Source organism: Macaca nemestrina, chromosome 15 (genome assembly GCF_043159975.1).
Source record: "Macaca nemestrina isolate mMacNem1 chromosome 15, mMacNem.hap1, whole genome shotgun sequence".
NCBI lineage: Eukaryota > Metazoa > Chordata > Mammalia > Primates > Cercopithecidae > Macaca > Macaca nemestrina.
Genome location: NC_092139.1, coordinates 118,324,773 through 118,349,413, shown reverse-complemented (window position 1 = coordinate 118,349,413; position 24,641 = coordinate 118,324,773). Strand labels below are relative to the sequence as shown.

At 50.3% G+C, this 24,641-nt stretch overlaps 2 protein-coding genes across 10 annotated transcripts; one reads left to right on the top strand and one right to left on the bottom strand.

Moving 5' to 3' along the window:
• Positions 1-77: 77 nt before the first annotated feature.
• Positions 78-20,385, bottom strand: LOC105489739 (uncharacterized). 9 transcript variants are annotated; one of them, XM_071080839.1, is made up of 6 exons: positions 19,839-20,385; positions 16,132-16,239; positions 15,821-15,930; positions 11,281-11,392; positions 2,275-3,806; positions 125-776 (listed from the first exon to the last, which is right to left on the bottom strand). In XM_071080839.1, the coding sequence occupies exons 1-5, from the start codon at positions 20,383-20,385 to the stop codon at positions 3,607-3,609; spliced, it is 1,077 nt and encodes a 358-aa protein (XP_070936940.1). In that variant the 3' UTR covers positions 125-776; positions 2,275-3,606. The 9 variants fall into 9 exon arrangements, with proteins under 9 accessions (XP_070936942.1, XP_011753051.2, XP_070936940.1 ...); XM_071080841.1 differs by lacking the exon at positions 16,132-16,239 and having other exon boundaries at positions 78-776; XM_071080842.1 differs by lacking the exon at positions 11,281-11,392.
• LOC105489738 (choline kinase beta) lies at positions 20,384-24,622 on the top strand. Its single transcript, XM_011754747.2, has 11 exons — positions 20,384-20,607; positions 20,808-20,916; positions 21,303-21,416; positions 21,592-21,725; positions 22,922-23,017; positions 23,166-23,224; positions 23,311-23,392; positions 23,500-23,608; positions 23,752-23,855; positions 24,075-24,156; positions 24,329-24,622. The coding sequence occupies exons 1-11, from the start codon at positions 20,384-20,386 to the stop codon at positions 24,401-24,403; spliced, it is 1,188 nt and encodes a 395-aa protein (XP_011753049.2). The 3' UTR covers positions 24,404-24,622.
• Positions 24,623-24,641: the final 19 nt, after the last annotated feature.

Below are 24,641 nucleotides of genomic sequence, written 5' to 3'. Positions count from 1 at the left end.
GCCTGCGGCGCCCGCCCCGCGCACCTCGCCCGGACTGCGCGGCGGCGCGGGAGGGCGGCGGGGGAGGCGGGGGAGGGACGCGGCCGGGGACGCTGGTTGGAGGAGAGGCGGCGGCTTCACTGCCGGGCGCTGGCTGGGGAAGGACCGGGCGTGCGAGGAGGATTTTTCACGGGGGAGGGGCGGGAGGGAAGGGGAGGGCGGGTGGGCGTCGGGCCCCGCCCTGGAGGACCCGCGCGGGGCGGGAGGCCGGAGAGGCAGCGCCGGGGTCCGCGGGCCTCGGGTGCACCGTGGCTGTTCCCTCTGGCGAGAGGCCGGGGCGGCCCCAGGAGCTGCGCCGCCGCCCCAGGGGTCCCCCCAGAACCCTAACCCGGTGCGGCCCTGAGCTGGGTGGCGGGCGAGGCGGGAGGCGCGGGAGGAGCTGTCCGCCGTCGGGTGCTGATCGGAGCTGTCCCCACGGGGTGCTGACCGGGCTGCACAGGGACGTCTGCACAAGGGTCGCCCAGCAGGGCTGGATTCAGAATCGAGCACACGGTACTCAGAGGATGCTGGCCGGGGTTAAAAGTGGACTTTGAGCACTCAGTAGAGACCGCACAGCCGGACAGAGGTACCGACAGGCCTGGGAGAAGTTAGCACCCACAGAGGCGACGTGCGTCCCATTGGAAACACTTTTTCTTGGGCACCGTGTTGCTGGGCCCTGTGTAGGGAGCTGACCCGCTCTGGCTTGGGATGGAGCCCTGTGGGGAGGGCCATGGTTGAAGCTGAGCTCAAGAGGGTGGCTGTGGGAGGAGGCAGGAGATCAGGGTTGAGGGCGCAGAACTAGGGAGACTGCAGAACTTTTTTCTTTCTAAAATAGAGACCGGTGGCCGGGCGCGGTGGCTCATGCCTGTAATCCCACCACTTTGGAGGCCGAGGCGGGTGGATCACGACGTCAAGAGATCGAGACCATCCTGGCCAACATGGGGAAACCCCATCTCTACGAAAATACAAAAGAATTAGCGGGCGTGGTGGTGCGCGCCTGTAGTCCCAGCAACTCGGGAGGCTGAGGCAGGAGAATCATTTGAACCTGGGAGGAGGAGGTTGCAGTGAGACGAGATTTGCGCCACTGCACTCCAGCCTGGTGACAAGAGCAAGACTCTGACTCAAATAAAATAAATAGAGAGAGAGAGAGAGGGGGGAGAGAGAGAGAGAGAGAGAGAGAGAGAGAGAGAGAGAGAGAGAGGGGAGAGAGAGAGAGAGAGAGAGAGAGAGAGTGAGAGGAGAGGGAGAGAGAGAGAGAGAGAGAGAGAGAAGAGAGAGAGAGAGAGAGAGAGAGACCGGCTCTCTGTATTGCCAGGTTGGTCTTGAGCTCCTGGACTCAGCTATCCTCTGGCCTAGGCCTCCCAAAGTGCTGGGATTACAGGTGTGAACCACAGCACCTGGCTAATATTGGCTAAAGAAGGAGGCTGGAGTTTCAACAAGAGTGCAATCCCTTTTCCCCCTTGATGAAAGTTGTGTGCCTAAGATTTACGTCTTAGTTCTGTGGAAAATTCCTTTTTTTTTTTTTTTTTTTTTGAGGCAGAACTTGCTCTGTCGCCCAGGCTGGAGTGCAGTGCATGATCTCAGCTCAATGTAAACTCCGCCTCCCAGGTTCAAGTGATTCTCGTGCCTCAGTCTCCGAGTAGCTGGGATTACAGGCAATCACCACCACATCCGCCTAATTTTTGTGTTTTTAGTAGAGATGGGTTTTCACCATGTTGGGCAGGGCTGGTCCCAAACTCCTGACCTCAGGTGATCCACCCTCCTTGGCCTCCCAAAGTGCTGGGATTACAGGTGTGAGCTACTGCGCCTGGCCTGGAAATTATTCCTTAGGAAAGGACGAGGCACTTGAGTGACAAACACTAGAAAGTACATGGCAGAAGCAGCTCATGCCAGTCGGGAAGGGAAGTATTGCCATTCCAGCTCAGAGAGAGGCCTGTGGCCAGGGCCTGACTGAGCCTGCACTCCTTGGTGCCCCGTCATGATTTATATTTTATGCCAATGACAGTATTTTTCTAAGAATGGCATTTACTTGGCTGGGCACAGTGGCTCACACCTGTAATCCCAGCATTTTGGGAGGCCAAGGTGGGTGGGTCACTAGAGCTCAAGAGTTTGAAACCAGGCTGGAAACATGTCTCTACCAAAAATACAAAAAACTGGCCAAGCCCAGAAGGCGAAGGTTGCAGTGAGCTGAGATCACACCACTGTACTCCAGCCTGGGGGGCACAGACCCCATCTCAAAAAAAAAAAGCCATTTACCAGTTTACGCTTGCCTTCTTGACTTGGGTTGGCTGGAGAGAAGAGAGGCTGTAATCTCTCTGTGAAGCCCTAGGCTCCAAGCATGGTGCCCGGTACACAGTAGGTGCTTAGCAGACATGTGAATGAATGAATGAATGAGAGCGTATGGTCTCTAACCCAGTCTGGGGCATCAGGTCTTTGCCATAACAGTCTTTTCCATTTTAGAAGCACTAAAAACATTCCCCATTTCTGAGGTTCAAGGAGTCTGGGCCTATTAGCCACTCCCTGCCTTTCCCATAAAAATTCAAATGTCTTCCCAGATTTCATAGAGAGTTTGACCCTAACTTTCCAGATTTCCTTTTGATGCCGAGTCTTTTCACCAAACTGGTGAATCTGGACACCCACATAAATGACCCATCCAATGCCCTGGTCAGTCAGTTCCTTGACTTCTGATCTGTCAACAGTCTTTGATACTCAACTGTAGTGACCTCTCCCACAAAGTGCCTCCAGGATCTACCTTCATCTGGAGTTGCAGCAATCTTAAAATCTTTGTTTTTTCTTTTGAGACAGGGTCTCACTCTGTCACCCAGGCTGGAGTGCAGTGGTGTGTGCTTAGCTCACTGTAGCCTCAAATTCCTGGCCTCAAGGAATTCCCCTGCCTCAGCCTTCTGAGTAGCTAGGACCACAGGCACACACTACCATACCTGGCTGGTTTGGTTTTTTGTTGTTGTTGTTGTTTTGTAAAAACAGGGTCTATGTTACCTAGGCTGGTCTTAAACTCCTGGGCCCAAGCCCAAGCAATGGCCTCCCAGGATGCTGAGATTACAGGTGCGAGCCACAGCATTCGACCCGAAGTCTTACAGTCTCAAATTTCATCTTAGATCCTAACCCCCATAACCTTCCTCAAGCCTCTCCCCTTCCTTCCCTCCCTCTTATCAGATGGTCACTCCCAGCTCCCATGAGCGTAAAGACCATGAGACAGGGGATGCCACCCCCAGTTTTATCTGTGGACCTCAGTCTTGTCCCCAGAGCACAGATGGAAGATCGTCGGCCTTAAAGTCCGAAAGAGGGGAGCCACTCTTCATTTTGCCACCAACTTGTTGAACATGGGCAAATTACACAATCCCTCCAGATCTTGGATTCTTCCTCTGAGCAATGGTGCTGTGGGGACCACATGCCGTGTGTAAGCCCCAGACACAGGCCCTGGTGTTTGTTGGTGATCATTTGAGGCTCACCTTTCCCCTGCTCCTCACACAGGGGCCATGGCCTCCCAGTCCCCCCAGGGCTGCTCTGTGCAGCTCAGGGACACGTTAGTGAAAAGGCAGCATCTCTTTCCTGAGGGGTTTCTGCTCCTTACGTCATGCACATTTTATGCAATTTACACCTTCCTCCTGTGCTCCTCAGAGCATCATCGTATGGATGAACAAATGGGGGTCCACAGGAAGCTGAATATCCCTCCTTGAAGTTCTCTCCTCCTCTGGCCTGTGGGCCATGGGTTTTCCTTCCTGACCACCATCCGTTGTCAGCGTCCTTCCAGACTCCTTCTCCTTCTCCTTCAACGACAAATCAAGATGCTGTGTCATGACCATTTTAACATTTTCTTCCCTCTATGGTGCATGAATGGCATAGACAGTACAAAGCACAAAACTGATTGGACTTAGAAGGGAGAGTTGGAATTGCAATAGTTTCCGCAATCCTGACCACAGCAATTCTAAAAAGTCAGAGAACATTTTCTTTTTTTTTTTTTTTTCTTTTTGAGACGGAGTCTCGCTCTGTCACCCAGGCTGGAGTGCAGTGGCCGGATCTCAGCTCACTGCAAGCTCCGCCTCCCGGGTTCACGCCATTCTCCTGCCTCAGCCTCCCGAGTAGCTGGGACTACAGGTGCCCGCCACCTCGCCCGGCTAAGTTTTTGTATTTTTAGTAGAGACGGGGTTTCACTGTGTTAGCCAGGATGGTCTCCATCTCCCGACCTCGTGATCCGCCCGTCTCGGCCTCCCAAAGTGCTGGGATTACAGGCTTGAGCCACCGCGCCCGGCCTGTCAGAGAACATTTTCTGACAACTTTCTGAGAGATTAGAAAACAAATGCAAACTATCAGTCTTTATTGTACTCATATTTCACAGAAATCACAAACACAAAATAAATATGCCAATGGTTAAAACTGCAAACAGACATTTAATAAAGATGAAAATTAAGAGTTCTACCTTCACCATGGTGAAGTCCTAATGCCACCATTTCCTGAATCTGGATTTTTACGCATCCAGGTGTCTGATCACTACCTCCTACTTCTCTTGGTCTCTTTCTTGCGGCATTACTACAACATCCACATTTTTTTTGTTTGTTTTTGAGACAGGGTCTTGCTGTGTCACCCATGCAGGAATGTAGTAGTGCAATCTCAGCTCACTGCAACCTCTGCCTCCTGGATTCAAGCAATTCTCCCACTTCAGTCCTCAGAGTAGTTGGGACTATAGGTGTATGCCACCACACCTGGCTAATGTTTGTATTTTTTGTAGAGACAGGGTTTCATCATGTTGCTCAGCCTGCTCTCAAACTCCCGAGCTCAAGCGATACACTCACCTCAGCCTCCAGAAGTGCTGGGATTATATGTGTGAGCCCCTGCATCTGGCCTTTTTTCTTTTTTAACTCCATAAGAAATGTGCTTCAATTACTATTACTAACAAATTATCCTCAAATTTAGTGAATTAAAACAATTAAGTTGTTATTTACAGTTGTTTGTGTTAGGGGTAGAAATTCAGGAAGGACTCCAATGAGAAGTAGTTGCCTGGGTCTCTTTTGAGGTTTGGTTGCAGCTGGAGGTGAGCCTGGCTCAAGGTCTGAGATGGTTCATTTAGAAGGTTGGCAGTGGATGCTGAGTGTGAGCTGGGAGCTCTGCTGTGGCTGTCACCAGCATATCCACTGGGCTCTCCTGCATGGTGGTCTCAGGGTAGTTTCTCTTCTCTTTTTTCTTTTCTTTTTTTTTTTTTGGAGACAAGAGTCTCACTCTGTCACCCAGGTTGGAGTGCAGTGGCATGATCTTGGCTCACTGCAACCTCCAACTCCCAGGTTCAAATGATTCTCCTACCTCAGCCTCCCGAGTAGCTGGGATTATAGGTGCCTGCCAGCATGCCAGCTCATTTTTTTTTGTATTTTTAGTAGAGGCGGGTTTTCACCATGTTGGCCAGGCTGGTCTTGAACTCCTGACCTCAAGTGATCTGCCTACCTCAGTCTCCCAAAGTGCTTGGACTAGAGGCATGAGTCACCGCACCCAGCCAAGGGTAGAGTTTCTTACATGATGGCTGGTTCCCATCACAGTGAGGATCCTGGGAAGGCATGGCCTTTTCTGGTCTAACCTTGGGAGTCCTACAGCATCACTGCTGCTGTGCCTATTGGTCAAAGCAGTTGCAAGCCTACCCAGTTTCAAGAGGGGGGTCACAGACCCTACCCCTCCATGGGAAGAGTATCAAAGAACTTGGGAGCTGTGTCACAAAACCACTACAAATCTCCAGTCCATGTGTCATGAAACCACCGCAAACCTCCAGTCCACTGAACCTCACACTTTCCTCATCATCCACTCAAGTTTCTTGCCTGACATCAACCCTCTCAACCATCAGCTTGTCCTTCTCTTCTGGATCATTTCCATCAGCAAACAAGCACAACCTATGTTAAAGAAAATGGTAATTCTCACCTGATGGTACAGCACATTCAAAATCATGGCATTTACAACACTGTTATGCCTTAAAGAAAGTGAAAGTTGGCCGGGAGCTGTGGCTAACACCTGTAATCCCAGCACTTTGGGAGGCCGAGGCGGGAGGACCACGAAGTCAGGAGATCAAGACCACAATGGCTAACACGGTGAAACCCCGTCTCTACTAAAAATACAAATAATTAGCCGGGCATGGTGGCGGGCGCCTGTAGTCCCAGCTACTTGGGAGGCTGAGGCAGGAGAATGGCGTGAACCCGGGAGGCAGAGCTTGCAGTGAGCCGAGATCACGCCACTGCACTCCAACCTGGGCGACAGAGCGAGACTCCGTCTCAAAAAAAAAAAAATTCTTCTTCTGGTTTAAGAAAGAAATCTCACACATAATTATACCTTTCAGAAAACAGATTTCTACCAGTGCAGAAGATGATTATAATATGCACCAGAGTTGAAGTTTTTAAATAGATTTTGCTACTATCAGGATTTTTTTTTTTTTTTTTTTTTGAGACACGATTTTGCTCCGTCGCCCAGGCTGGAGTGCAGTGGTGTAATCATAGTTCACTGCAACCTCCGCCTCCCAGGCTTAAGCCATTCTCCCCACTTCAGCCTTCCAAGTAGCTGGGACTACAGGTGCATACCACCACACCCAACTCATTTTTGTATTTTAGCAGAGACATGGGGTTTCACCATCTTGGCCAGGCTGGTCTCGAACTCCTGAACTCAAGTGATCCACCTGCTTTGGCCTCCCAGAGTGCTGGGATTACAGGCGTGAGCCACCACACCTTGCCAGGAAATTTTTTAAATCTCTGAAATCTGAATGTCTTACTAGACTCCTTCATATAACGTACATGCCCAAAGACACTTTTATAATAGCTGAACAAACAACAGAATTATACACTTTCATGAAAGTCTTTGCACTGCAGCAGGGTCATAGCCCCAAGGAGGACAGCACTGCAGCTTCGACAAACCTCTCTCTGACATACAAATTTTGGAGAGTTTTCCATTTACTGTGATGAGTGCAAAGGGAACAGGCCCAGCAAAGTATGCCAGGAGCTATCAAGCTGGAGAATGTTTGATGTTTGGTGAGCACTTCTCAGATTTCCCCAATTCCTCCTGAAGATGCACTAAAGTTGATGTCAGGGCTCTGCCTGACAGGGAGAGTCCCTGATAGGTTGCTGGAGACCCTGAACAGAGATTTACCAGGCCTCTTACACCCACAAACTTGTCATCCTGGAACTCCCAGCATAATTACCTAATTTGATTAACAAACACTGTCTTTTTTTTTTTTTTTTCCTTGAGATAGGGTCTCGCCGGGCGCGGTGGCTCAAGCCTGTAATCCCAGCACTTTGGGAGGCCGAGACGGGTGGATCATGAGGTCAGGAGATCGAGACCATCCTGGCTAACATGGTGAAACCCCGTCTCTACTAAAAATACAAAAAACTAGCCGGGCGTGGTGGCGGGCGCCTGTAGTCCCAGCTACTCGGGAGGCTGAGGCAGGAGAATGGCGTAAACCTGGGAGGCAGAGCTTGCAGTGAGCTGAGATCCGGCCACTGCACTCCAGCCTGGGCGACAGAGCGAGACTCCGTCTCAAAAAAAAAAAAAAAAAAAAGAGATAGGGTCTCACTCTGTCACCCAGGCTGGAGTGCAGTGATGTGATCTTGGCTCACTGCAACCTCTGCCTCCTCAGCTCAAGCAAACCTCTCACCTCAGCCTCCTGAGTAGCTAGGACCACAGGCACCCGCCACCATGCCTGGATAATTTTTTATTTTTTTGTAGAGACAAGGTTTCACCATGTTTTCCAGGCTGGTCTCCAACTCCTGGGCTCAAGTGATCCACCTGCCTTGGCCTCCCAATGTGTTAGGATTACAGGCATGAGCTACCATGTGTAGCCTCAAAACCTGTCTTTATCCTCTGGATCTAATAGCTAAGTTCTAAGTACAATCTTGCTACATAGGCCACAGGATAAGAGACGAGGCAGCTGGGAGGGTGGCACTTCTTCCCTCCCCTGCCTCACTTTCTCACCCACCCACCTTATTTCCTGCAGCTTCAAACAAACTACTTGCATGTGAATCCTGGTCTCAGCTACTTCTTCTGAAAGAATCCAATCTAAGGCATCCTGTTAATTATGACACTCACACTTAAATTATCAAAGCCTAGTTAATCAATATTTTTACCCTCTTCCTGAACAATACAAGGACCGGAGAAGTATTTAACTATTTACTCCAGTCCCAAGTTAAATTTTATTATTATGTATTTTAATATTCTTTTTTTTTTTTTTTTTTTTTTTTTTTGAGACGGAGTCTCGCGCTGTCACCCAGGCTGGAGTGCAGTGGCGCGATCTCGGCTCACTGCAAGCTCCGCCTCCCAGGTTCACGCCATTCTCCTGCCTCAGCCTCCGAGTAGCTGGGACTACAGGCGCCCGCCACCACGCCCGGCTAGTTTTTTGTATTTTTAGTAGAGACGGGGTTTCACCATGTTAGCCAGGATGGTCTCGATCTCCTGACCTCGTGATCCACCCGCCTCGGCCTCCCAAAGTGCTGGGATTACAGGCTTGAGCCACCGCGCCCGGCCGTATTTTAATATTCTTTATTTTTCCTTTTTTTCCCTGATGTTTCAGAGAGTCTCACTGTCACCCAGGCTGGAGTGCAGTGGCATGATCTTGGCTCACTGCAGCCTCGACCTCCCAGGCTCAAGCAATTCTCCTGCTTCAGCCTTCCGAAGTACTGGGATTATAGGTGTGAGCCACTGTGCCTGGCTATTATTTTTCTTTTCAAGACCCATAGGAATTGTTATCATTGCTTTAAACCATCAATGTTTACTTAGATTTACCCAATGTTACCTCTTACTGGATTCTTCATTCCCTTTTCTTGTCAGATCATCCTGTGATACCACTTCTTTTTTTTTTTTTTTTTTTTTTCTGAGACAGAGTCTCACTCTGTCACCCAGGCTGGAGTGCAGTGGCGCTCGGCTCACTGCAAGCTCCGCCTCCCGGGTTCACGCCATTCTCCTGCCTCAGCCTCCCAAGTGGTTGGAATTACAGGCGCCCTCCACCACACCCGGCTAATTTTTTGTAGTTTTAGTAGAGACGGGGTTTCACCGTGTTAGCCAGGACGGTCTCAATCTCCTGACCTTGTGATCTGCCCGCCTCGGCCTCCCAAAGTGCTGGGATTACAGGCGTGAGCCACCGTGCCCAGCCGATACCACTTCTTTTTGCCTGAAGTACACCTTTTAAATATTTCTTTAATGAGAATCTTCGCTAGTAAACTCAGTTTGTCTGAAAATGTCTTCATTTTGTCCTTGTTCCTGAAAGATAATTTTACAGGATATAGAATTCTGGGTCAGGTCCTTAGTTTCCATTATCACCGCCAAGGTCTCATCCATTGTCCTCCTCTGGCTTTCCTTGTTGTTACAAAGCATCATCTCTCAGTCACTCCCTTGAAGGTCATTTTTCATGCATCTCCAGCTGCATTTAGGACTTTTTTGTCTTTGGTGTTCTGAAGTTTATTTTTTTCTTTTTTTTTAGACGGAGTCTCACTGTCTCCCAGGCTGGAGTGCAGTAACACAATCTCAGCTCACTGCAAGCTCTGCCTCCCACATTCTCCTGCCTCAGCCTCCCAAGTAGCTGGGACTACAGGCGCCCGCCACCATGCCAGGCTATTTTTTTGTGTTTTTAGTAGAGATGGGGTTTCACCATGTTAGCCAGCGTGGTCTCGATCTCCTGACCTCATGATCTGCCTCCCTCAACCTCCCAAAGTGCTGGGATTACAGGCGTGAGCCACCGCTCCCGGCCCTTGGTGTTCTGAAGTTTCAATGTGGTATATCTAGGTGTGGGTTTACTTTGTATTTTTTTCTGCCTGAGGTTCTCAATTATATAAATTTATATTAATTTCTCAATTACATTACTTTCATTAGTTTAGAAATTTCATAGCCATTCTCTCTTCAAAGATTTCCTCCGCTCCCTCCCATCTCTTCTCCTTCAGGCACTCTAACTAGGCTCATGTTGGATTTTCCTATTCTAGCCTTTATGTCTCTTAACCCTCCTTCCAGGTTTTCCATATCTGTGTCTTTCCAGGCAGCATTCGGTATACTTTATTCATATTTATCTTTTAGCTCATGAAGTCTCTCTTCGGTTATTTAAATCTTCTGTTAAAGCTGCATACTAAGTTTTTAATTTAGTTGAAATTAAAATTCAATGAAATTTGAACTAAATTAAAACTTTCCTTTTAGAACTTCCATTTGGTTCTTTTCAAACTGCTTGACTATGCTCTATAGTTTCATAGTGTTTACAGTGGATTTTGCATATATTTTCTTTCTTTTTCTTTTCTTTAGAGACAGGGTCTCACTGTGTTGCTCAAGCTGGAGTGCAGTGGCATGATCATGGCTCACTGCAGCCTCAACCTCCCATGCTCATGTGATTCTCCCACCTCCCAAGAAGATGGGACTACAGGTGCATACCACCCTTTTTGGCTGATTTTTTATTTTTTTGTACAGACAGGGTCTCACTATGTTGCTAGGCTGGTCTCGAATGCCTGGGCTCAAGAATTCTCCAGCCTTGGCCTCCCAAAGTGCTGGGATTATAGGTATGAACCACCATGCCCAGCCCTAAAACATATGCAGATGTAAAACATAACAACACCAATACAGAGGATGGGAGGGAGAAATGAAAACATACTGCTGTAAGGAGGCTCTCACATTATTTGTGAGATGCTATAACATTATGTGAGTCTAGACTACGACAAGTTAAAAATATATATTATAAATCCTAGAAAGAACATTTTAAAAATTACAAAAGACACAATTAGTAAGCTAAGAATGGTAATAAAACAGAATACTAAAACATACTTGATCAATCCATCAGAAAGCAGAAAATAAGTGGAAATTGAACTAAGATGGGACAAATAAAACAAATAGCAGGATTTAAACCCAATAATATCGATGATTTCATGAAATAGAAATGATCTAAACTCAGATTGAAAGGCAGAGATTATCAGAATGTATTTAAAAAGTGAGACACAAACTATAAGCTACCTCAAGAAATGAAATGTTAAATATAAACACTAAGATAGGCTGAAAGTAATAGACTGGAAAGAAAGAAAAATAAATGAGCCAGGTGTGGTGGCTCATGCCTGTAATCCCAGCAGGGAGGCCAGGGTGGGAGGACAGCATGAGCCCAGGAGTTCAAGACCAGCCAGGGCAACAGAGTGGGACCCCATCTACACACACACACACACACACACACACACACACACACACACACACATTAGCCAGGTGGTGGCGCACGCACACACACACACACACACACACACACATTAGCCAGGTGGTGGCACACACCTGTAGTCCCAGCTACTTGGGAGGCTGGCGGATTGCTTGAGCCCAGGAGGTCAAGGCTGCAGTGAGCTGTGATAGTGCCACTGGACTCCAGCCTGAGCAACAGAGTGAGACCCTGTCAGAAAGGAAAAGAGAGGGTAGGGGAAGGGAGGGGAGGGGAAGGGAGGGGAGGGGAAGGAGAGAGAGGGGAAGAGGAAGAAGAAGAGAGAAGAAGAAGAAAGAAGAAAGAAAGAAAGAAGAAAGAAGGAAGAAGGAAGAAGGAGGAGGAAGAAGGAAGGAAGGAAGGAAGGAAGGAAGGAAGGAAGGAAGGAAGGAAGGAAGGAAGGAAGGAAGGAAAGAAAGAAAGAAAGAAAGAAAGAAAGAAAGAAAGAAAGAAAGAAAGAAAGAAAGAAAAGAAAAGAAAGAAAGAAAGAAAGAAAGAGAAAGAGAATTAGAAGGAAAGATCAGAATCAATGAAATAAAAAACATATACACAATTGAGGGTAATCAATGAAACCAAAAGCTGGTTCTTTAAAAAACTCAATAAAATTGGTAAACTTCTAGCTAGACTAATCACGAAAAAAGAAGACATAAATATCCTTACCAGGAATGAAAGCACAAATATCACTATAGATTCAGCAGATATTAAAACAATTATAAAACTATGAACAACTTTATGCCAATAAACTTGACAACGTAAATTCAATGAACAAATTTCTTGAAAGACACAAATTACCAAAGCTGAAACAAAAAGAAATAGAAAAATCTGAATGGCCTCATAATTATTAAAGACATTGAATTACCAATTAAAAACCCTTCCACAAAGAAAACTCCAGATCCAGGTTGCCTTACTGGTGAATTCTAGCAAATATTTAAGGAAGAAATAATACTAATTCTACATAAACATTTCAGGAAACAGGAGGCAGAAAACTTCCCAACTCATGTTATGAAGCTAGAAGGTCACTTCTAGCTGAAAATTTGGAGAAATCATATCACCAAAGAAACTACAATCTAGTTTGTCAAATCCTCTGACAATTCAGCTCCTAATCCCTACAAAAGCCAGTAAGCATTTGATCCCATAGAAGAAACTGTGCAGCCTCCAAGAAGGTTCCTCTCCAGTGTCTTCCTAGATGTGGACACGAAGTGTAACAGACAAGGAGGAACATTCCAGAAAACAGAGCCGGCACTGCCAGGAAAGGGGACTTCACTATTTATGCTCAATAGGATTTGGCAAGTGCCATAGACTAGAGATTGGGTCAAAATAGGGGTCTTTGTTTTATTTACCCGATTCATACTCTTTTGTTCTGTTTTGTTTTTTTGAGACAGAGTTTCACTCTTTTTGCCCAGGCTGGAGTGCAATGGCACAATCTCGGCTCACTGAAACCTCCACCTCCTGGGTTCAAGCGATTCTCCTTCCTCAGCCTCCCAAGTAGCTGGGATTACAGGCGTGCACCACCACGCCCGGTTAATTTTGTATTTTTAGTAGAGATGGGGTTTCTCCATGTTGGTCAGGCTTGTCTCTAACTCCCAACCTCAGGCGGTCTGCCCACCTCAGCCTCCCAAAGTGCAGGGATTATAGGCGTGAGCCACCACGCCTGGCCCTTACTCTTTCTTTGTATGTTTGGGACACACAATATGTTTTAGTTTGTAAGTCATTGGATTAAACTAGTGTACACTGAGTTGGTTGGAGGATGAATGACAAATCTTTTATAAGTCACTGGACCACAATGATCTACCTCTGGACCCGAAGGAGCAAACTGCATATAAGTCAGAGAACCTAAATTTTGAGCTGAATGCTGCAAGTAGTTAGAACTTTTACAGTGGTCTCCCTTAGGGATAAGGTGAGTGAGTTTCATATACAGGAAGCAGAGAGGGCATGGCCAAAGGGGCAGATGGTCCCCTAATATCGATTTTCCAGTTTTCCCATAATTTTAGAATCCCCAGTCAGCACGCACACCTGGTCTTTATCCATTCACCTGCTGACGCACACTCAGGTTGCTTCCTGATCTTGGCTATTGTGAATAATGCTGCAGTGAACATGCTAGTACAGATATCCTCCAAGACATTGATTTCATTTCCTCTGGATATACATCCAGATGTGGGATTGCTGGATTGCATGGTAGTTCTGTTTTAATTTTAATTTTTTACTGTATTCCATCATGGCTCTTCCAATCTACCTTTTCACCAACAGTATACAAGGGTTCTCTTTTCTCCACTTCCTTGTCAGCATTTGTTATCTCTCGTCTTTTTTTTTTTTGAGACGGAGTCTTGCTCTGTTGCCCAGGCTGGAGTGCAGTGGCCGGATCTCAGCTCACTGCAAGCGCCACCTCCCATGTTTACGCCTCAGCCTCCTGAGTAGCTGGGACTACAGGCACCCGCCACCTCGCCCGGCTAGTTTTTTGTATTTTTTTAGTAAAGACGGGGTTTCATCGTGTTAGCCAGGATGGTCTTGATCTCTTGACCTCATGATCCTCCTGTCTCGGCCTCCCAAGTCTTTTTTTTTTTTTTTTAAGACGGAGTTTCGCTCTGCCGCCCAGCCTGGAGTGCAGTGATCAGTATCACTAATCAGTGATGTTGGGCCCCATCACACACTTGTTGGCCATTTGCATGTCTTCTTTGGAGAAATGTCTATTCAGGTCCTTTGCACATTTTAAAAATGGGTTATTTGCTTTTTTGCTATTGAGTTTTGTAAGTTCCTTATACATTTTTGATATTAACTCCTTATCAGATATATGATTTGCAAATATTTTCTCCTGTTCCATAGGTTGCCTTTTCATTTTGTTGACTGTATCTCGAAAAGAAATTTATAACCTATTCTTTTAAATTACACAATGGTCTAATGAAGGGATAGAGAGAGAAGAGTGGCAGCCAGGTCACGTCACATACATCACAAATCCACTCCACATTCTCATCTTCCCATCCGTGTAAACCACCAAGGAGTCCAGGCTTCACTCAGCCAACCAGGCACAGTCATAACTACTCCCAGGCCTTGAGCCAAAACATGGAATCCAGATTCTCTTTGAAGTGCATCCATGTTGATAAATTGCACTAACCTACAATTCATTCTTGGCTTTGTATCCTCATAGTCCATTCCTGCATGCATTCCCCCCAGCCTTTATTGATTGATTTATTTATTTTTGAGATGGAGTTTAGCTCTGTTGCCCAGGCTGGAGTGCAGTGGCACGATCTCGGCACAGGCTCAGGGGGCTGCCATGGTGTCAGAGAAGGCCTGGAGCAGGAAGTGCAAAGACACACAGCAGAGATGCAGCTCTGTGTCCCCTGCAGTTAAATAAAGGTGGGCTGAGGGCATCAGTCAAGACACCATCTCCTGACCCCTCAGATCTGCTCAGCGACCACATTGAGTCTGCTCTGTCACGATTCTTCAAAGCAAAGGCTAGTTACAACTCCTATGAAAGCCTTAATACAAGAGGCTTAGCAGAACAAATACAATCCCCACTGCTACAGCTTCTCCCAAGTAACAGATATTCAGCAGCCACCTCCTCCTTGGCCTCACCCTCACCAGCATTCCAGCTTGTCTCCATGGCTTGCCTAGTGACACCGCCCAGACCTTCACCCTGTGGGGTCTGAGCCCTTAGAGGCTATGGCTGCTGAAAAGACCTTTTCAGCCGGGCGCGGTGGCTCAGGCCTGTAATCCCAGCACTTTGGGAGGCCAAGGTGGGCAGATCACAAGGTCAGGAGATCAAGACCATCCTGGCTAACACGGTGAAACCCCGTCTCTACTAAAAATAAAAAAATTAGTTGGGCGTGGCAACGTGCCCCTGTAGTCCCAGCTGCTCAGGAGGCTGGGGCAGGAGAAAGGCGTGAACCCGGGAGACGGAGCTTCCAGTGAGCTGAGATCGCGCTACTGCACTCCAGCCTCAGCGACAGAGCGAGACTCCATGTCAAAAAAAAAAAAAAAAAGAAAAAAAGAAAAGAAAAAAAAAGACCTTTAATTGTCATTACTTGGCATGGAAGCACCAAGACAGACCTAGATGAATCTTCTAAGTGCCAGACCAATCCCTGCTTGCCCCATTACGCAGCAGCCACGCTCTATCCTCACTGTTTATCAGGATCAAGTATCCCCTCCTTTGTGGCCTGCTGGTCCACCAGTATGAGGAGCTGAGAATAACCTGGTGGTCTTTGCAGATTCAGGCTTAGCGGAGGTATCCTTCCTGCAACCAGCGGGAGTGCCCTTGTGGAAGCGTTCCTACCTGGGAAACAGGCCCTAATCCGGCAGATCCTGAGGCTGTGGAGACAGAATGTACAAATTCTAAGTGTGAGTCCCTGGGAACGATGGTGAGAAGCAGCAAATCCCAACCCTTGGGTTCCTGGACCTGTGTCTTTGTTCTTGGATCCACAGAATGTATCTACTGGGGGCAGAGCACCATGTGTTAGGCTTTGATTCAGTGTGTAGATCCCAACTCCTCAAGATACTGTCCTAGAACCAGGACCTCAGCTAAGCCCTTAAGAAGTCATCCCATCTTTCCAGTAGCCTAGGGGCTTTTGCGTAACGCAGGATATTAGGGAAGCAGTGGATCCCATGGCAATCCACACACTACCATACCTCTTTCACTATAAAATGGCTTTCTTGGCCTGAGGCAATGTGATCCATGATCCCACGTTGGTACATGGAGCATGCTTGAAGTGCCTGGATAGTGATGCTGGCCTGGGACCCTGTGGATACAGAAGACAAACCCTTATCCAGAGTGGGTGTCAACTCCAGCAACGATGAAGGGCTGTAACCAACTTGCCACTAAGTAATTAGTTGGGGTGCTCTAGGGATGGTGTCTCGGCAGGGGCTCAGCACTGATCACTTTCAGCAGCAGTCATCATGAGACAAGCCTTGATAAAAGGCCTGTGTTGGGTGACACTAACCTGTGTTCCTTCTGCATGATGCCTCCACTGACAGTCCACTGTGCAAGCAGAGGGTAGCCAGGGGCACAGCTGACTGACATCCATCCATCCTGCTGTTCAGCGACTCCTCTGCAGTATTAACATGAGGCAGAAAGACATATTGTCTGGCTACTCCTGTAGGTCTATCTTCCCTTCTTGCCCTTTTCAGGCCCCTGAGGAGCCAGCAGGACGTCACAACCCAGAAGCTCATATGCGTCCCTCCCTCAGGCCACTACTCTGTCTGCTCCCTCCCTACAAAGTGGATATCCACACAAACTGCTGGTAGCTTAGCCCCATGGAGGATTTCCTATTATTGTCCTTTAGGGTCACCCTGAATGGGACTGTAGTGTACCTGTGGTTCATTTTCAGTTCATATCAACACATCAAACTGACCCATACACGAACCAGACCAGAATGTTTGTTTGTTTTGTCTAAGAGAGAAGTATCAGTGCAAAGCAGATGTGGGGCCACACCGCCACCTCTTCCTGTAAATGACTGTTACCCACTAGACAGGCTTGGGTCCAAGCCCAAGGCTACCTTTTTCATTGCACAATCAATTGCTACTGAGCCTCTGACCTACTGACTTGGAGGATCTGACAATATCTCGCTTGGGCAGACTCTGTTGCAAGGTCACTGATGCCCTACCAGAAGGTGCTCAGTCTCTACTTGGGTCTGGTAGTGTGCCTGATACTGCTTTCACTTGGTGAGTAGTTCTCTGCTGCAGAAGGCATGGTCTTGTCCAAGAACTCTAGGACACTGCACTGCAACTCTTCCGTTGGAGTTTGCCAGAGATGCCATATGGGGTCCTTCCGACTCCAAATAAGCCCCCCGTAACCCACTGGTTCTACACAGCAGGGAAGCCCATCTCCCAATCCAAATCTTTAGCAGAGCCCTCTTTTTCTCTGAGTCCTACTCAACGCTGGAAGTTTCCCCGTTACCCAATACAGGGGTCAGAGGTATCCCCTAGTGCAGTGCACGCTGACTCCAAAACACAGAGGTGCATCAATGCTGTGCCTCTTTCTTCCTTATAAGGATGCAGGATGCAGTAACTTGTCCCTGGCTCACCCTCAAACGCTGCACCCCTGAAAATGTCACTGATCTGGCAGGCTCCAGAACTTCTGAGGGCTTCTCCCTCATCCTCTGACATGCATTGCCTTAACAAGGCCAGAGCACTTCCTTCTCCACCGTGTCCAACTAGTATGATGTCATCGATGTTATATGGAATATCGATAAGCTACCTAAGGTCCAACTGGTATGATGTCGTCAGTGTTACATGGAATATAGATGATAAGTGGCCTAAGGTGCAACTGGTATGTCATCAGTGTTATATGGAATATAGATAAGCTACCCAAGGACTATTGTGACAAGAGAATAGGAGAGTTCAAACAGCACGAAGCAAGACAATTTATAGAGCTGTCCTTCCCATATAAGTGTGAACTGCTTTCAATCCTCTTTACCACTGGGAATTGAAAAGAATGTTCACCAAGTCAATAATTGCATTGAGTGCCGGAGGTGCATTCACCGGTTCCAGGAAAGATACCACACTTAGCACAGCTGTGTGATCAGGGACACAACTTGGCTAAGTTTGTGCCGGATAACATCATTTACTTGAATCCACCAAGACTTAGCAGGAGCCATTCAGGTTAATTGAAAGGATGAAATGGTGACCACCGCTTTATAAGTCTTTGAGGGCGAAATACCTCTGCAATTATACCTGGAATGCAGGATTGTTTCTGACTTACAATCCTGGAAAGGTTTTAGTAGGTGAGGAGTTTCAAAGGCTTCTACTTTGCTCTTCCTTACCATATGGTACCAAAGGCCTGGGATTAATGTACAAGCTTGGCCCTCTGCTAGGTACAAACATCCCAAGTATGCATTGAGACCAGAGAAGTAACCACAGGACTTGGGTTGGGATTCTGATTATCATCTGATTTCCATACACCTGTACCCTAATGAGAGGGCCATGATGCTTCAGGGGTCCTGGTAACAACGTCAGCTCAGATCCTGTATCTAACAGCCCTTGAAAGATCTAGATAGTCCTTTTTCCAAAGTAAACTAGTTTTTTTGGTGTGTTTTTGTTGTTGGTCAGACAGGGTCTTGCTGTGTTGCTCAGGCTGGAGTGCAGTGGTGTGAACACAGGTCACTGCAGCCTTGACCTCCTGGGCTTAAGTGATTCTCTCACCTCAGCATCCAGAGTAGCTGGAACCACAGGCACCTGCCACTAGGCCCAGCTAATCTTTTAATTTTTTGTAAAGACAGGTTGTTGCTATGTTGCCCAGGCTGGTCTCAAACTCCTGGGCTCAAACAATCCTCCTACCTCAGCTTCCCAAAGTGCAGGGATTACAAGTGTGATCCACTGCCCCCAGCCAGAATCAGTTACTTTTTTTTTTTTTTTTTGATACGGAGTCTCGCTCTGTCGCCCAGGCTGGAGTGCAGTGGCGCGATCTCGGCTCACTGCAAGCTTCGCCTCCCGGGTTCACGCCATTCTCCTGAGTAGCTGGGACTACAGGCGCCCGCCACCACACCCGGCTAATTTTTTGTATTTTTAGTAGAAACGGGGTTTCCCCGTGGTCTCGATCTCCTGACCTCGTGATCCACCTGCCTTGGCCTCCCAAAGTGCTGGGATTACAGGCGTGAGCCACCGCGCCCAACCCACCTTTTTTTTTTTTGAGACGGAGTCTCGTTTTGTCGCTCAGGCTGGAGTGCAGTGGCTCGCTGCAACAAGGCCTGGGTTCAACAGATTCTCCTGCCTCAGCCTCCCGAATAGCTGGAATTACAGGCACACACCACCACGCCCGAATAATTTTTGTATTTTTAGTAGAGACGGGGTTTCGCTATGTTGGCTAGGCTGGTCTCAAACTCCTGACCTCAAGTGATCCGCCCTCCTCAGCCTCCCGAAATGCTGGGAGTACAAGCGTGAGGCACCGCGCCCGGCCCAGTTACTTTTTAAAGTGGCTCTAGGTCCCTTTAGGGTAGGATTGCGGGAGTATTTTTTGGTATATGCTCAGAGGCTGGTATTGTAAGATCCTTCCTGAGAGGAACCAAGCCTCCTTGTCAATTAATGGGCTCTAGGTCTCAAAACTGACGCAGATTTAAACAGAATGATCATGATTTTCCACTGCAGCAAGTGACATTAGCCTTGTGATCCCCAATTTTTGATTTCTTTCTGGTTATCAAATCAAACAATACTCTAGTCAGATGCCCCAAAGAAAACCATGGTTCGACAGACACTGCCACGGATCCCTGCGGGTCCAGCGTTGCTGGTCGCCGCACCAGCCTGGGGCAGCAGCAGAAATGCAGGAGGCACGTGTTTAAATCGGGGCGCCCTCAATGTGAGGTGCGCAGGCCGAGAAGGGGGCTGCGGCAAGCTGCCAGTCTCCACCTTCCGCTCTTGGGTTTGGCTCTGTAATTAGTTCTAGGCCTGGAGGAGACGAGGAGGATGGGGGAGAGGGGAATGAATGAAGACGCGCATCTCAAGCAGGGCAGCAAAAGCCTCCTCAGAGGCGCGGTTCTACCGGACAGGGGAGTCCCCGTGTGACTGGGGATTTATGCACCTGGAGTCATCGAACTGTCCCAAGGGCCATATTCCTTCAGCAAACGTTTACTGCGTACCCACCAGGTGCCCGCATCCCGCACTCTGCCCGCGGTGGGCGGCCCTGCCTAGCGCGCGCGCCTCCTCCAGGCCTCACCCACGCTCAGGACGGACGCGCGCTGGGCGGCTCTTCCTCGTCGGAGCGCCCCAGAGGTCGGGGAAGAGGGCCCGGCAAGGAAGCCGTCGCACCGGAGCTGCAGCTGCAGCCGCCGCACCACCGCCCCTCCGGCCCTCACGGGACAGAGGCGCGGCTCCTTCTCTCCGGTCTTCGGGGACGCTACCTCGCCCAGCCCGTTCCGCGCCCGCGCACGCGCCGCTCCGCCACCGGATTGGCCCCCGGCGCCCCGGATTGGCCCAGGCCGTCCAACAGCCGCCCCGCCCAGAGAGAGGCCATTGGTCCTTGCCCATAGGGGCGGGGCACGGCGGAGATAAGCGGAATTCGGCCTTCGGAAAGAGCCCCCGGGCCGGGGCACGGAGAGAGCCGAGCGCCGCAGCCATGAGCCGAATAGAGCCGGAGAGACCCGAGTATGACCGGAGAAGCCCAGGCCGGCCGGAAGAGGAGCCGAGCGCGGCCGGAAGGAACCGAGCCCGTCCGAAGGGAGCGGAGCGCAGCTGGGCGTGGGGCCCGGTCGATCCCGCGCCATGGCGGCCGAGGGGACAGCTGTGGCCGGAGGCGGGGCTGTTGGCGGCTGCCTGGCCAAAGACGGCTTGCAGCAGTCTAAGTGCCCGGACACTACCCCCAAACGGCGGCGCGCCTCTTCGCTGTCGCGTGACGCCGAGCGCCGAGCCTACCAGTGGTGCCGGGAGTACTTGGGCGGGGCCTGGCGCCGAGTGCAGCCCGAGGAGCTGAGGGTTTACCCCGTGAGGTGGGAGGTCAGGGGTCAGCCTCTCCGGTGCGCGGATCGGGGTCAGGGGTCAGCCGCGGGGCCCTCAGGATGCTCCATGTTTTCGCCCCTTCTTGCGTCCGAGCCTGGGGCGGGGCCGGGGCCGGCCTGGCCGGGAGGGGGCCGGGGCCGCGGCAGGTGGGGCCGCCCGCGGGCTGAGCGCGCCTGGTGTGGGTCTGCAGCGGAGGCCTCAGCAACCTGCTCTTCCGCTGCTCGCTCCCGGACCACCTGCCCAGCGTTGGCGAGGAGCCCCGGGAGGTGCTGCTGCGGCTGTACGGAGCCATCCTGCAGGTGAGGGGGGTGTGAGCGCCGCAGCGCAGTGGCTTTAGGGCCTGCCGCTTACGGGATGCGGGTAGTAGTGTCCCCATTGCGCAGTTAAGGACAGCCAGGCTCACAGTCTAAGAGTAACACCTTCTCACACTGAAGCCTGGGCCTGTATTCCCAGCGCTTTGGGAGGCTGAGGCGAGAGGATCACTTGAGCACAGGAGTTCGAGACCAGCCTGAACAACATAGTGAGACCCCATCTCTAAATAAAAACAGACCATCGCGAAAGCCTGTGCTCCAGAGCCTCCAGGCAATTGGACCAGAAGTCCCAGCTCTGGTGGGAGGAAAGCAAGCCCTCATGTCTGTCCCTGTGCCACTTTGCCTTGGCCCTTTTGCTATCCATCCTTTTTCAGGGCGTGGACTCCCTGGTGCTGGAAAGCGTGATGTTTGCCATCCTTGCGGAGCGGTCGCTGGGGCCCCAGCTGTATGGCGTCTTCCCAGAGGGCCGGCTGGAACAGTACATCCCAGTACGAGCCCAGTCCTACCTGCTCCTCCCCAAGGCACCTCCACTCCCTAACCCTACCCCAGTGCCCAATGTCTGCCTTCACATCCCTCACCCCAAACCCTGACCTCCCCCCATGCCCCAATCCTTCCCCCTCCTGCCCCAGCCCCATCACCACCCTGATAGCTTCCTGGGTGCAGAGCCGGCCACTGAAAACTCAAGAGCTTCGAGAGCCAGTGTTGTCAGCAGCCATTGCCACGAAGATGGCGCAATTCCATGGCATGGAGATGCCTTTCACCAAGGAGCCCCACTGGTTGTTTGGGACCATGGAGCGGTGAGTCAGGAACCTCCTCAGGGCTCCTGTACACCTGAGCTGAACCTCTTTGCCAGCACATGTGTCTGGGGCTCTATCCAGCCCTCCACTTGAGAGGATTTGATATCATGGGCTCTCACAGAACAGGCTTTGAAATGCCTGCCAGAGGCCACAAGCAGTGCCTCATGCCTGTAATCCCAGAACTTTGGGAGCCGAGGTGGGTGAGTCACTTGAGGTCAAGAGTTCCAAGACTGCCCTAGCCAACACGGCAAAATGCCATCTCTACTAAAAATACAAAAATTAGCCCATCGTGTTGGCAGGCACCTGTAATCCCAGCTACTCAGGAGGCTGAGGTGGGAGGATCCCTTGAGCCCAGGAGGCGGAGGTTGCAGTGAGCTGAGATCGTGCTATTGCACTTCAGCCTAGGTGACAGAGCAAGACTCTGTCTCAAAAAAACAAACAAAAAAAGAAAATAAATGATTGCCAAGGCCAGGCACGGTGGCTCATGCCTGTAATCCTAGCACTTTGGGAGGCTGAGGCGAGCATATTGCCTGAGCTCAGGAGTTTGAGACCAACCGGTGAAACCCTGTCTCTATTAAAATACAAAAAATTAGCCAGGCATGTCTGCGTGTACCTGTAGTCCCAGCTATTCGGGAGGCTGAGGCAGGAGAATTGCTTGAACCAGGGAGGCAGAGGTTGCAGTGAGCCGAGATCGTGCCACTGCGCTCCAGCCTGGGTGACAGAGTAAGACTCTATCTCAAAAGAAAGAAGAAATGGGCCGGGCGCGGTGGCTCAAGCCTGTAATCCCAGCACTTTGGGAGGCCGAGACGGGCGGATCACGAGGTCAGGAGATCGAGACCATCCTGGTTAACACGGTGAAACCCCGTCTCTACTAAAAAAAATACAAAAAATTAGCCGGGCGCGGTGGTGGGCGCCTGTAGTCCCAGCTACTCGGGAGGCTGAGGCAGGAGAATGGCGTGAACCCGGGAGGCGGAGCTTGCAGTGAGCTGAGATCCGGCCACTGCACTCCAGCCCGGGCGACAGAGCGAGACTGTCTCAAAAAAAAAAAAAACAAAAACAAAAAAGAAAGAAGAAATGATTGCCAGACAAGTCACACAGTGATAAGAGCAGGGGTGCAGTAGTCTGGCCTGAGGGGTAGATAGGAGAGGGATGGGAAAGAATATCAGAGCCAGTGTGTCCTATTATTTGGGCTTCAGGTACCTAAAACAGATCCAGGACCTGCCCCCAACTGGCCTCCCTGAGATGAACCTGCTGGAGATGTACAGCCTGAAGGATGAGATGGGCAACCTCAGGTGAGGGCAGGCAGGACAAGGCTAATGGTAATGGTGTCTGCCCTTCCAGTATTTGCTGAGGGCTGGTGTCAGGGCCTGGCCTGTTCGTGTGGCTCTGATCCTTCTCTAGTCACTCCTGCTCAGGACCCATGCTCCCATACCCCTGCAGGAAGTTACTAGAGTCTACCCCATCGCCAGTCGTCTTCTGCCACAATGACATCCAGGAAGGTAGGAGAAGGCATCTGAGTCTCCCAACCCAAGATGGAGGAGCCAGAGGGCTCTGGAGTGAGCAGAACCTCACCCCATTCCCCCAGGGAACATCTTGCTGCTCTCAGAGCCAGAAAATGCTGACAGCCTCATGCTGGTGGACTTCGAGTACAGCAGTTATAACTATAGGTGAGGCTGGAAAGATGGCTTCCCATAGATCTGTTCCCACAGGGCACTTGAAAACAGGCCAGCTGCCCAGGGCATTTGGGGACTGAATGTCCACCTTATTCTCCCAGGGGCTTTGACATTGGGAACCATTTTTGTGAGTGGGTTTATGATTATACTCACGAGGAATGGCCTTTCTACAAAGCAAGGCCCACAGACTACCCCACTCAAGGACAGCAGGTATGTGGGCCAGAGGCTGGGGAGCAGGACCCATCCTGTGAGGAAGGAGGGAGGTGGAGTCTGGAAGGAATGGCTGGAAAGGATGTTACCTGGGAAATACTCCACAGTCTCCCCAATTCCTGACTCTTGGCCGTTGATCGCAGCTGCATTTTATTCGCCATTACCTGGCAGAGGCGAAGAAAGGTGAGACCCTGTCCCAAGAGGAGCAGAGAAAACTGGAAGAAGATTTGCTGGTAGAAGTCAGTCGGTGAGGAAGGAGGGCCGGGGTGGGGCAGGGCAGAGCAGAGGAAAGGGGGATTGGGGAAGAGGCAGATTAATCAAGCTGCAGGAAGGTGGTTGTGCGGAGTGGGGTTAGCACGGGGGGGGAGAAGTTAAAACTGCAGGGATTGGCCAGCCTGGGTGAGGGGATCCAAGCAGAGCCAGATGTGCTTTATGAATACCCCTACTTTTCCTGCCCTCCCCCCAGGTATGCTCTGGCGTCCCATTTCTTCTGGGGTCTGTGGTCCATCCTCCAGGCATCCATGTCCACCATAGAATTTGGTTACTTGGTAAGTGACCCTGGGAATGGGAATGCTGCTAGCTGGGGGCTGGGGAGCAGCAGCAGCCACACTCTTCCAGGAGGCCTGGGGAGTCCTGGGTGGCTGTGGGCAGTCTGAGGTGGGTGCAGAATGCTGGTCCCACGTCTTCTCACCACTGTGTGGGGTGGGTTTCCTTCCCTAGGACTATGCCCAGTCTCGGTTCCAGTTCTACTTCCAGCAGAAGGGGCAGCTGACCAGTGTCCACTCCTCACCCTGACTCTCCACCCTCCCACTCCTTGGATTTCTCCTGGAGCCTCCAGGGCGGGACTTTGGAGGGAGGAGCAACCAGCAGAAGGCCCTGGGGACTGGGCTGAGCCCCCAAGTGAAACTGAGGTTCAGGAGACCGGCCTCTCCCTGAGTTTGAGTAGGTCTCCATGGCTGGCAGGCCAGAGCCCTGTGCTGTGTATGTAACACAATAAACAAGCTTCTTCCTTCGCGCCCTGTCCTGGCCCTGC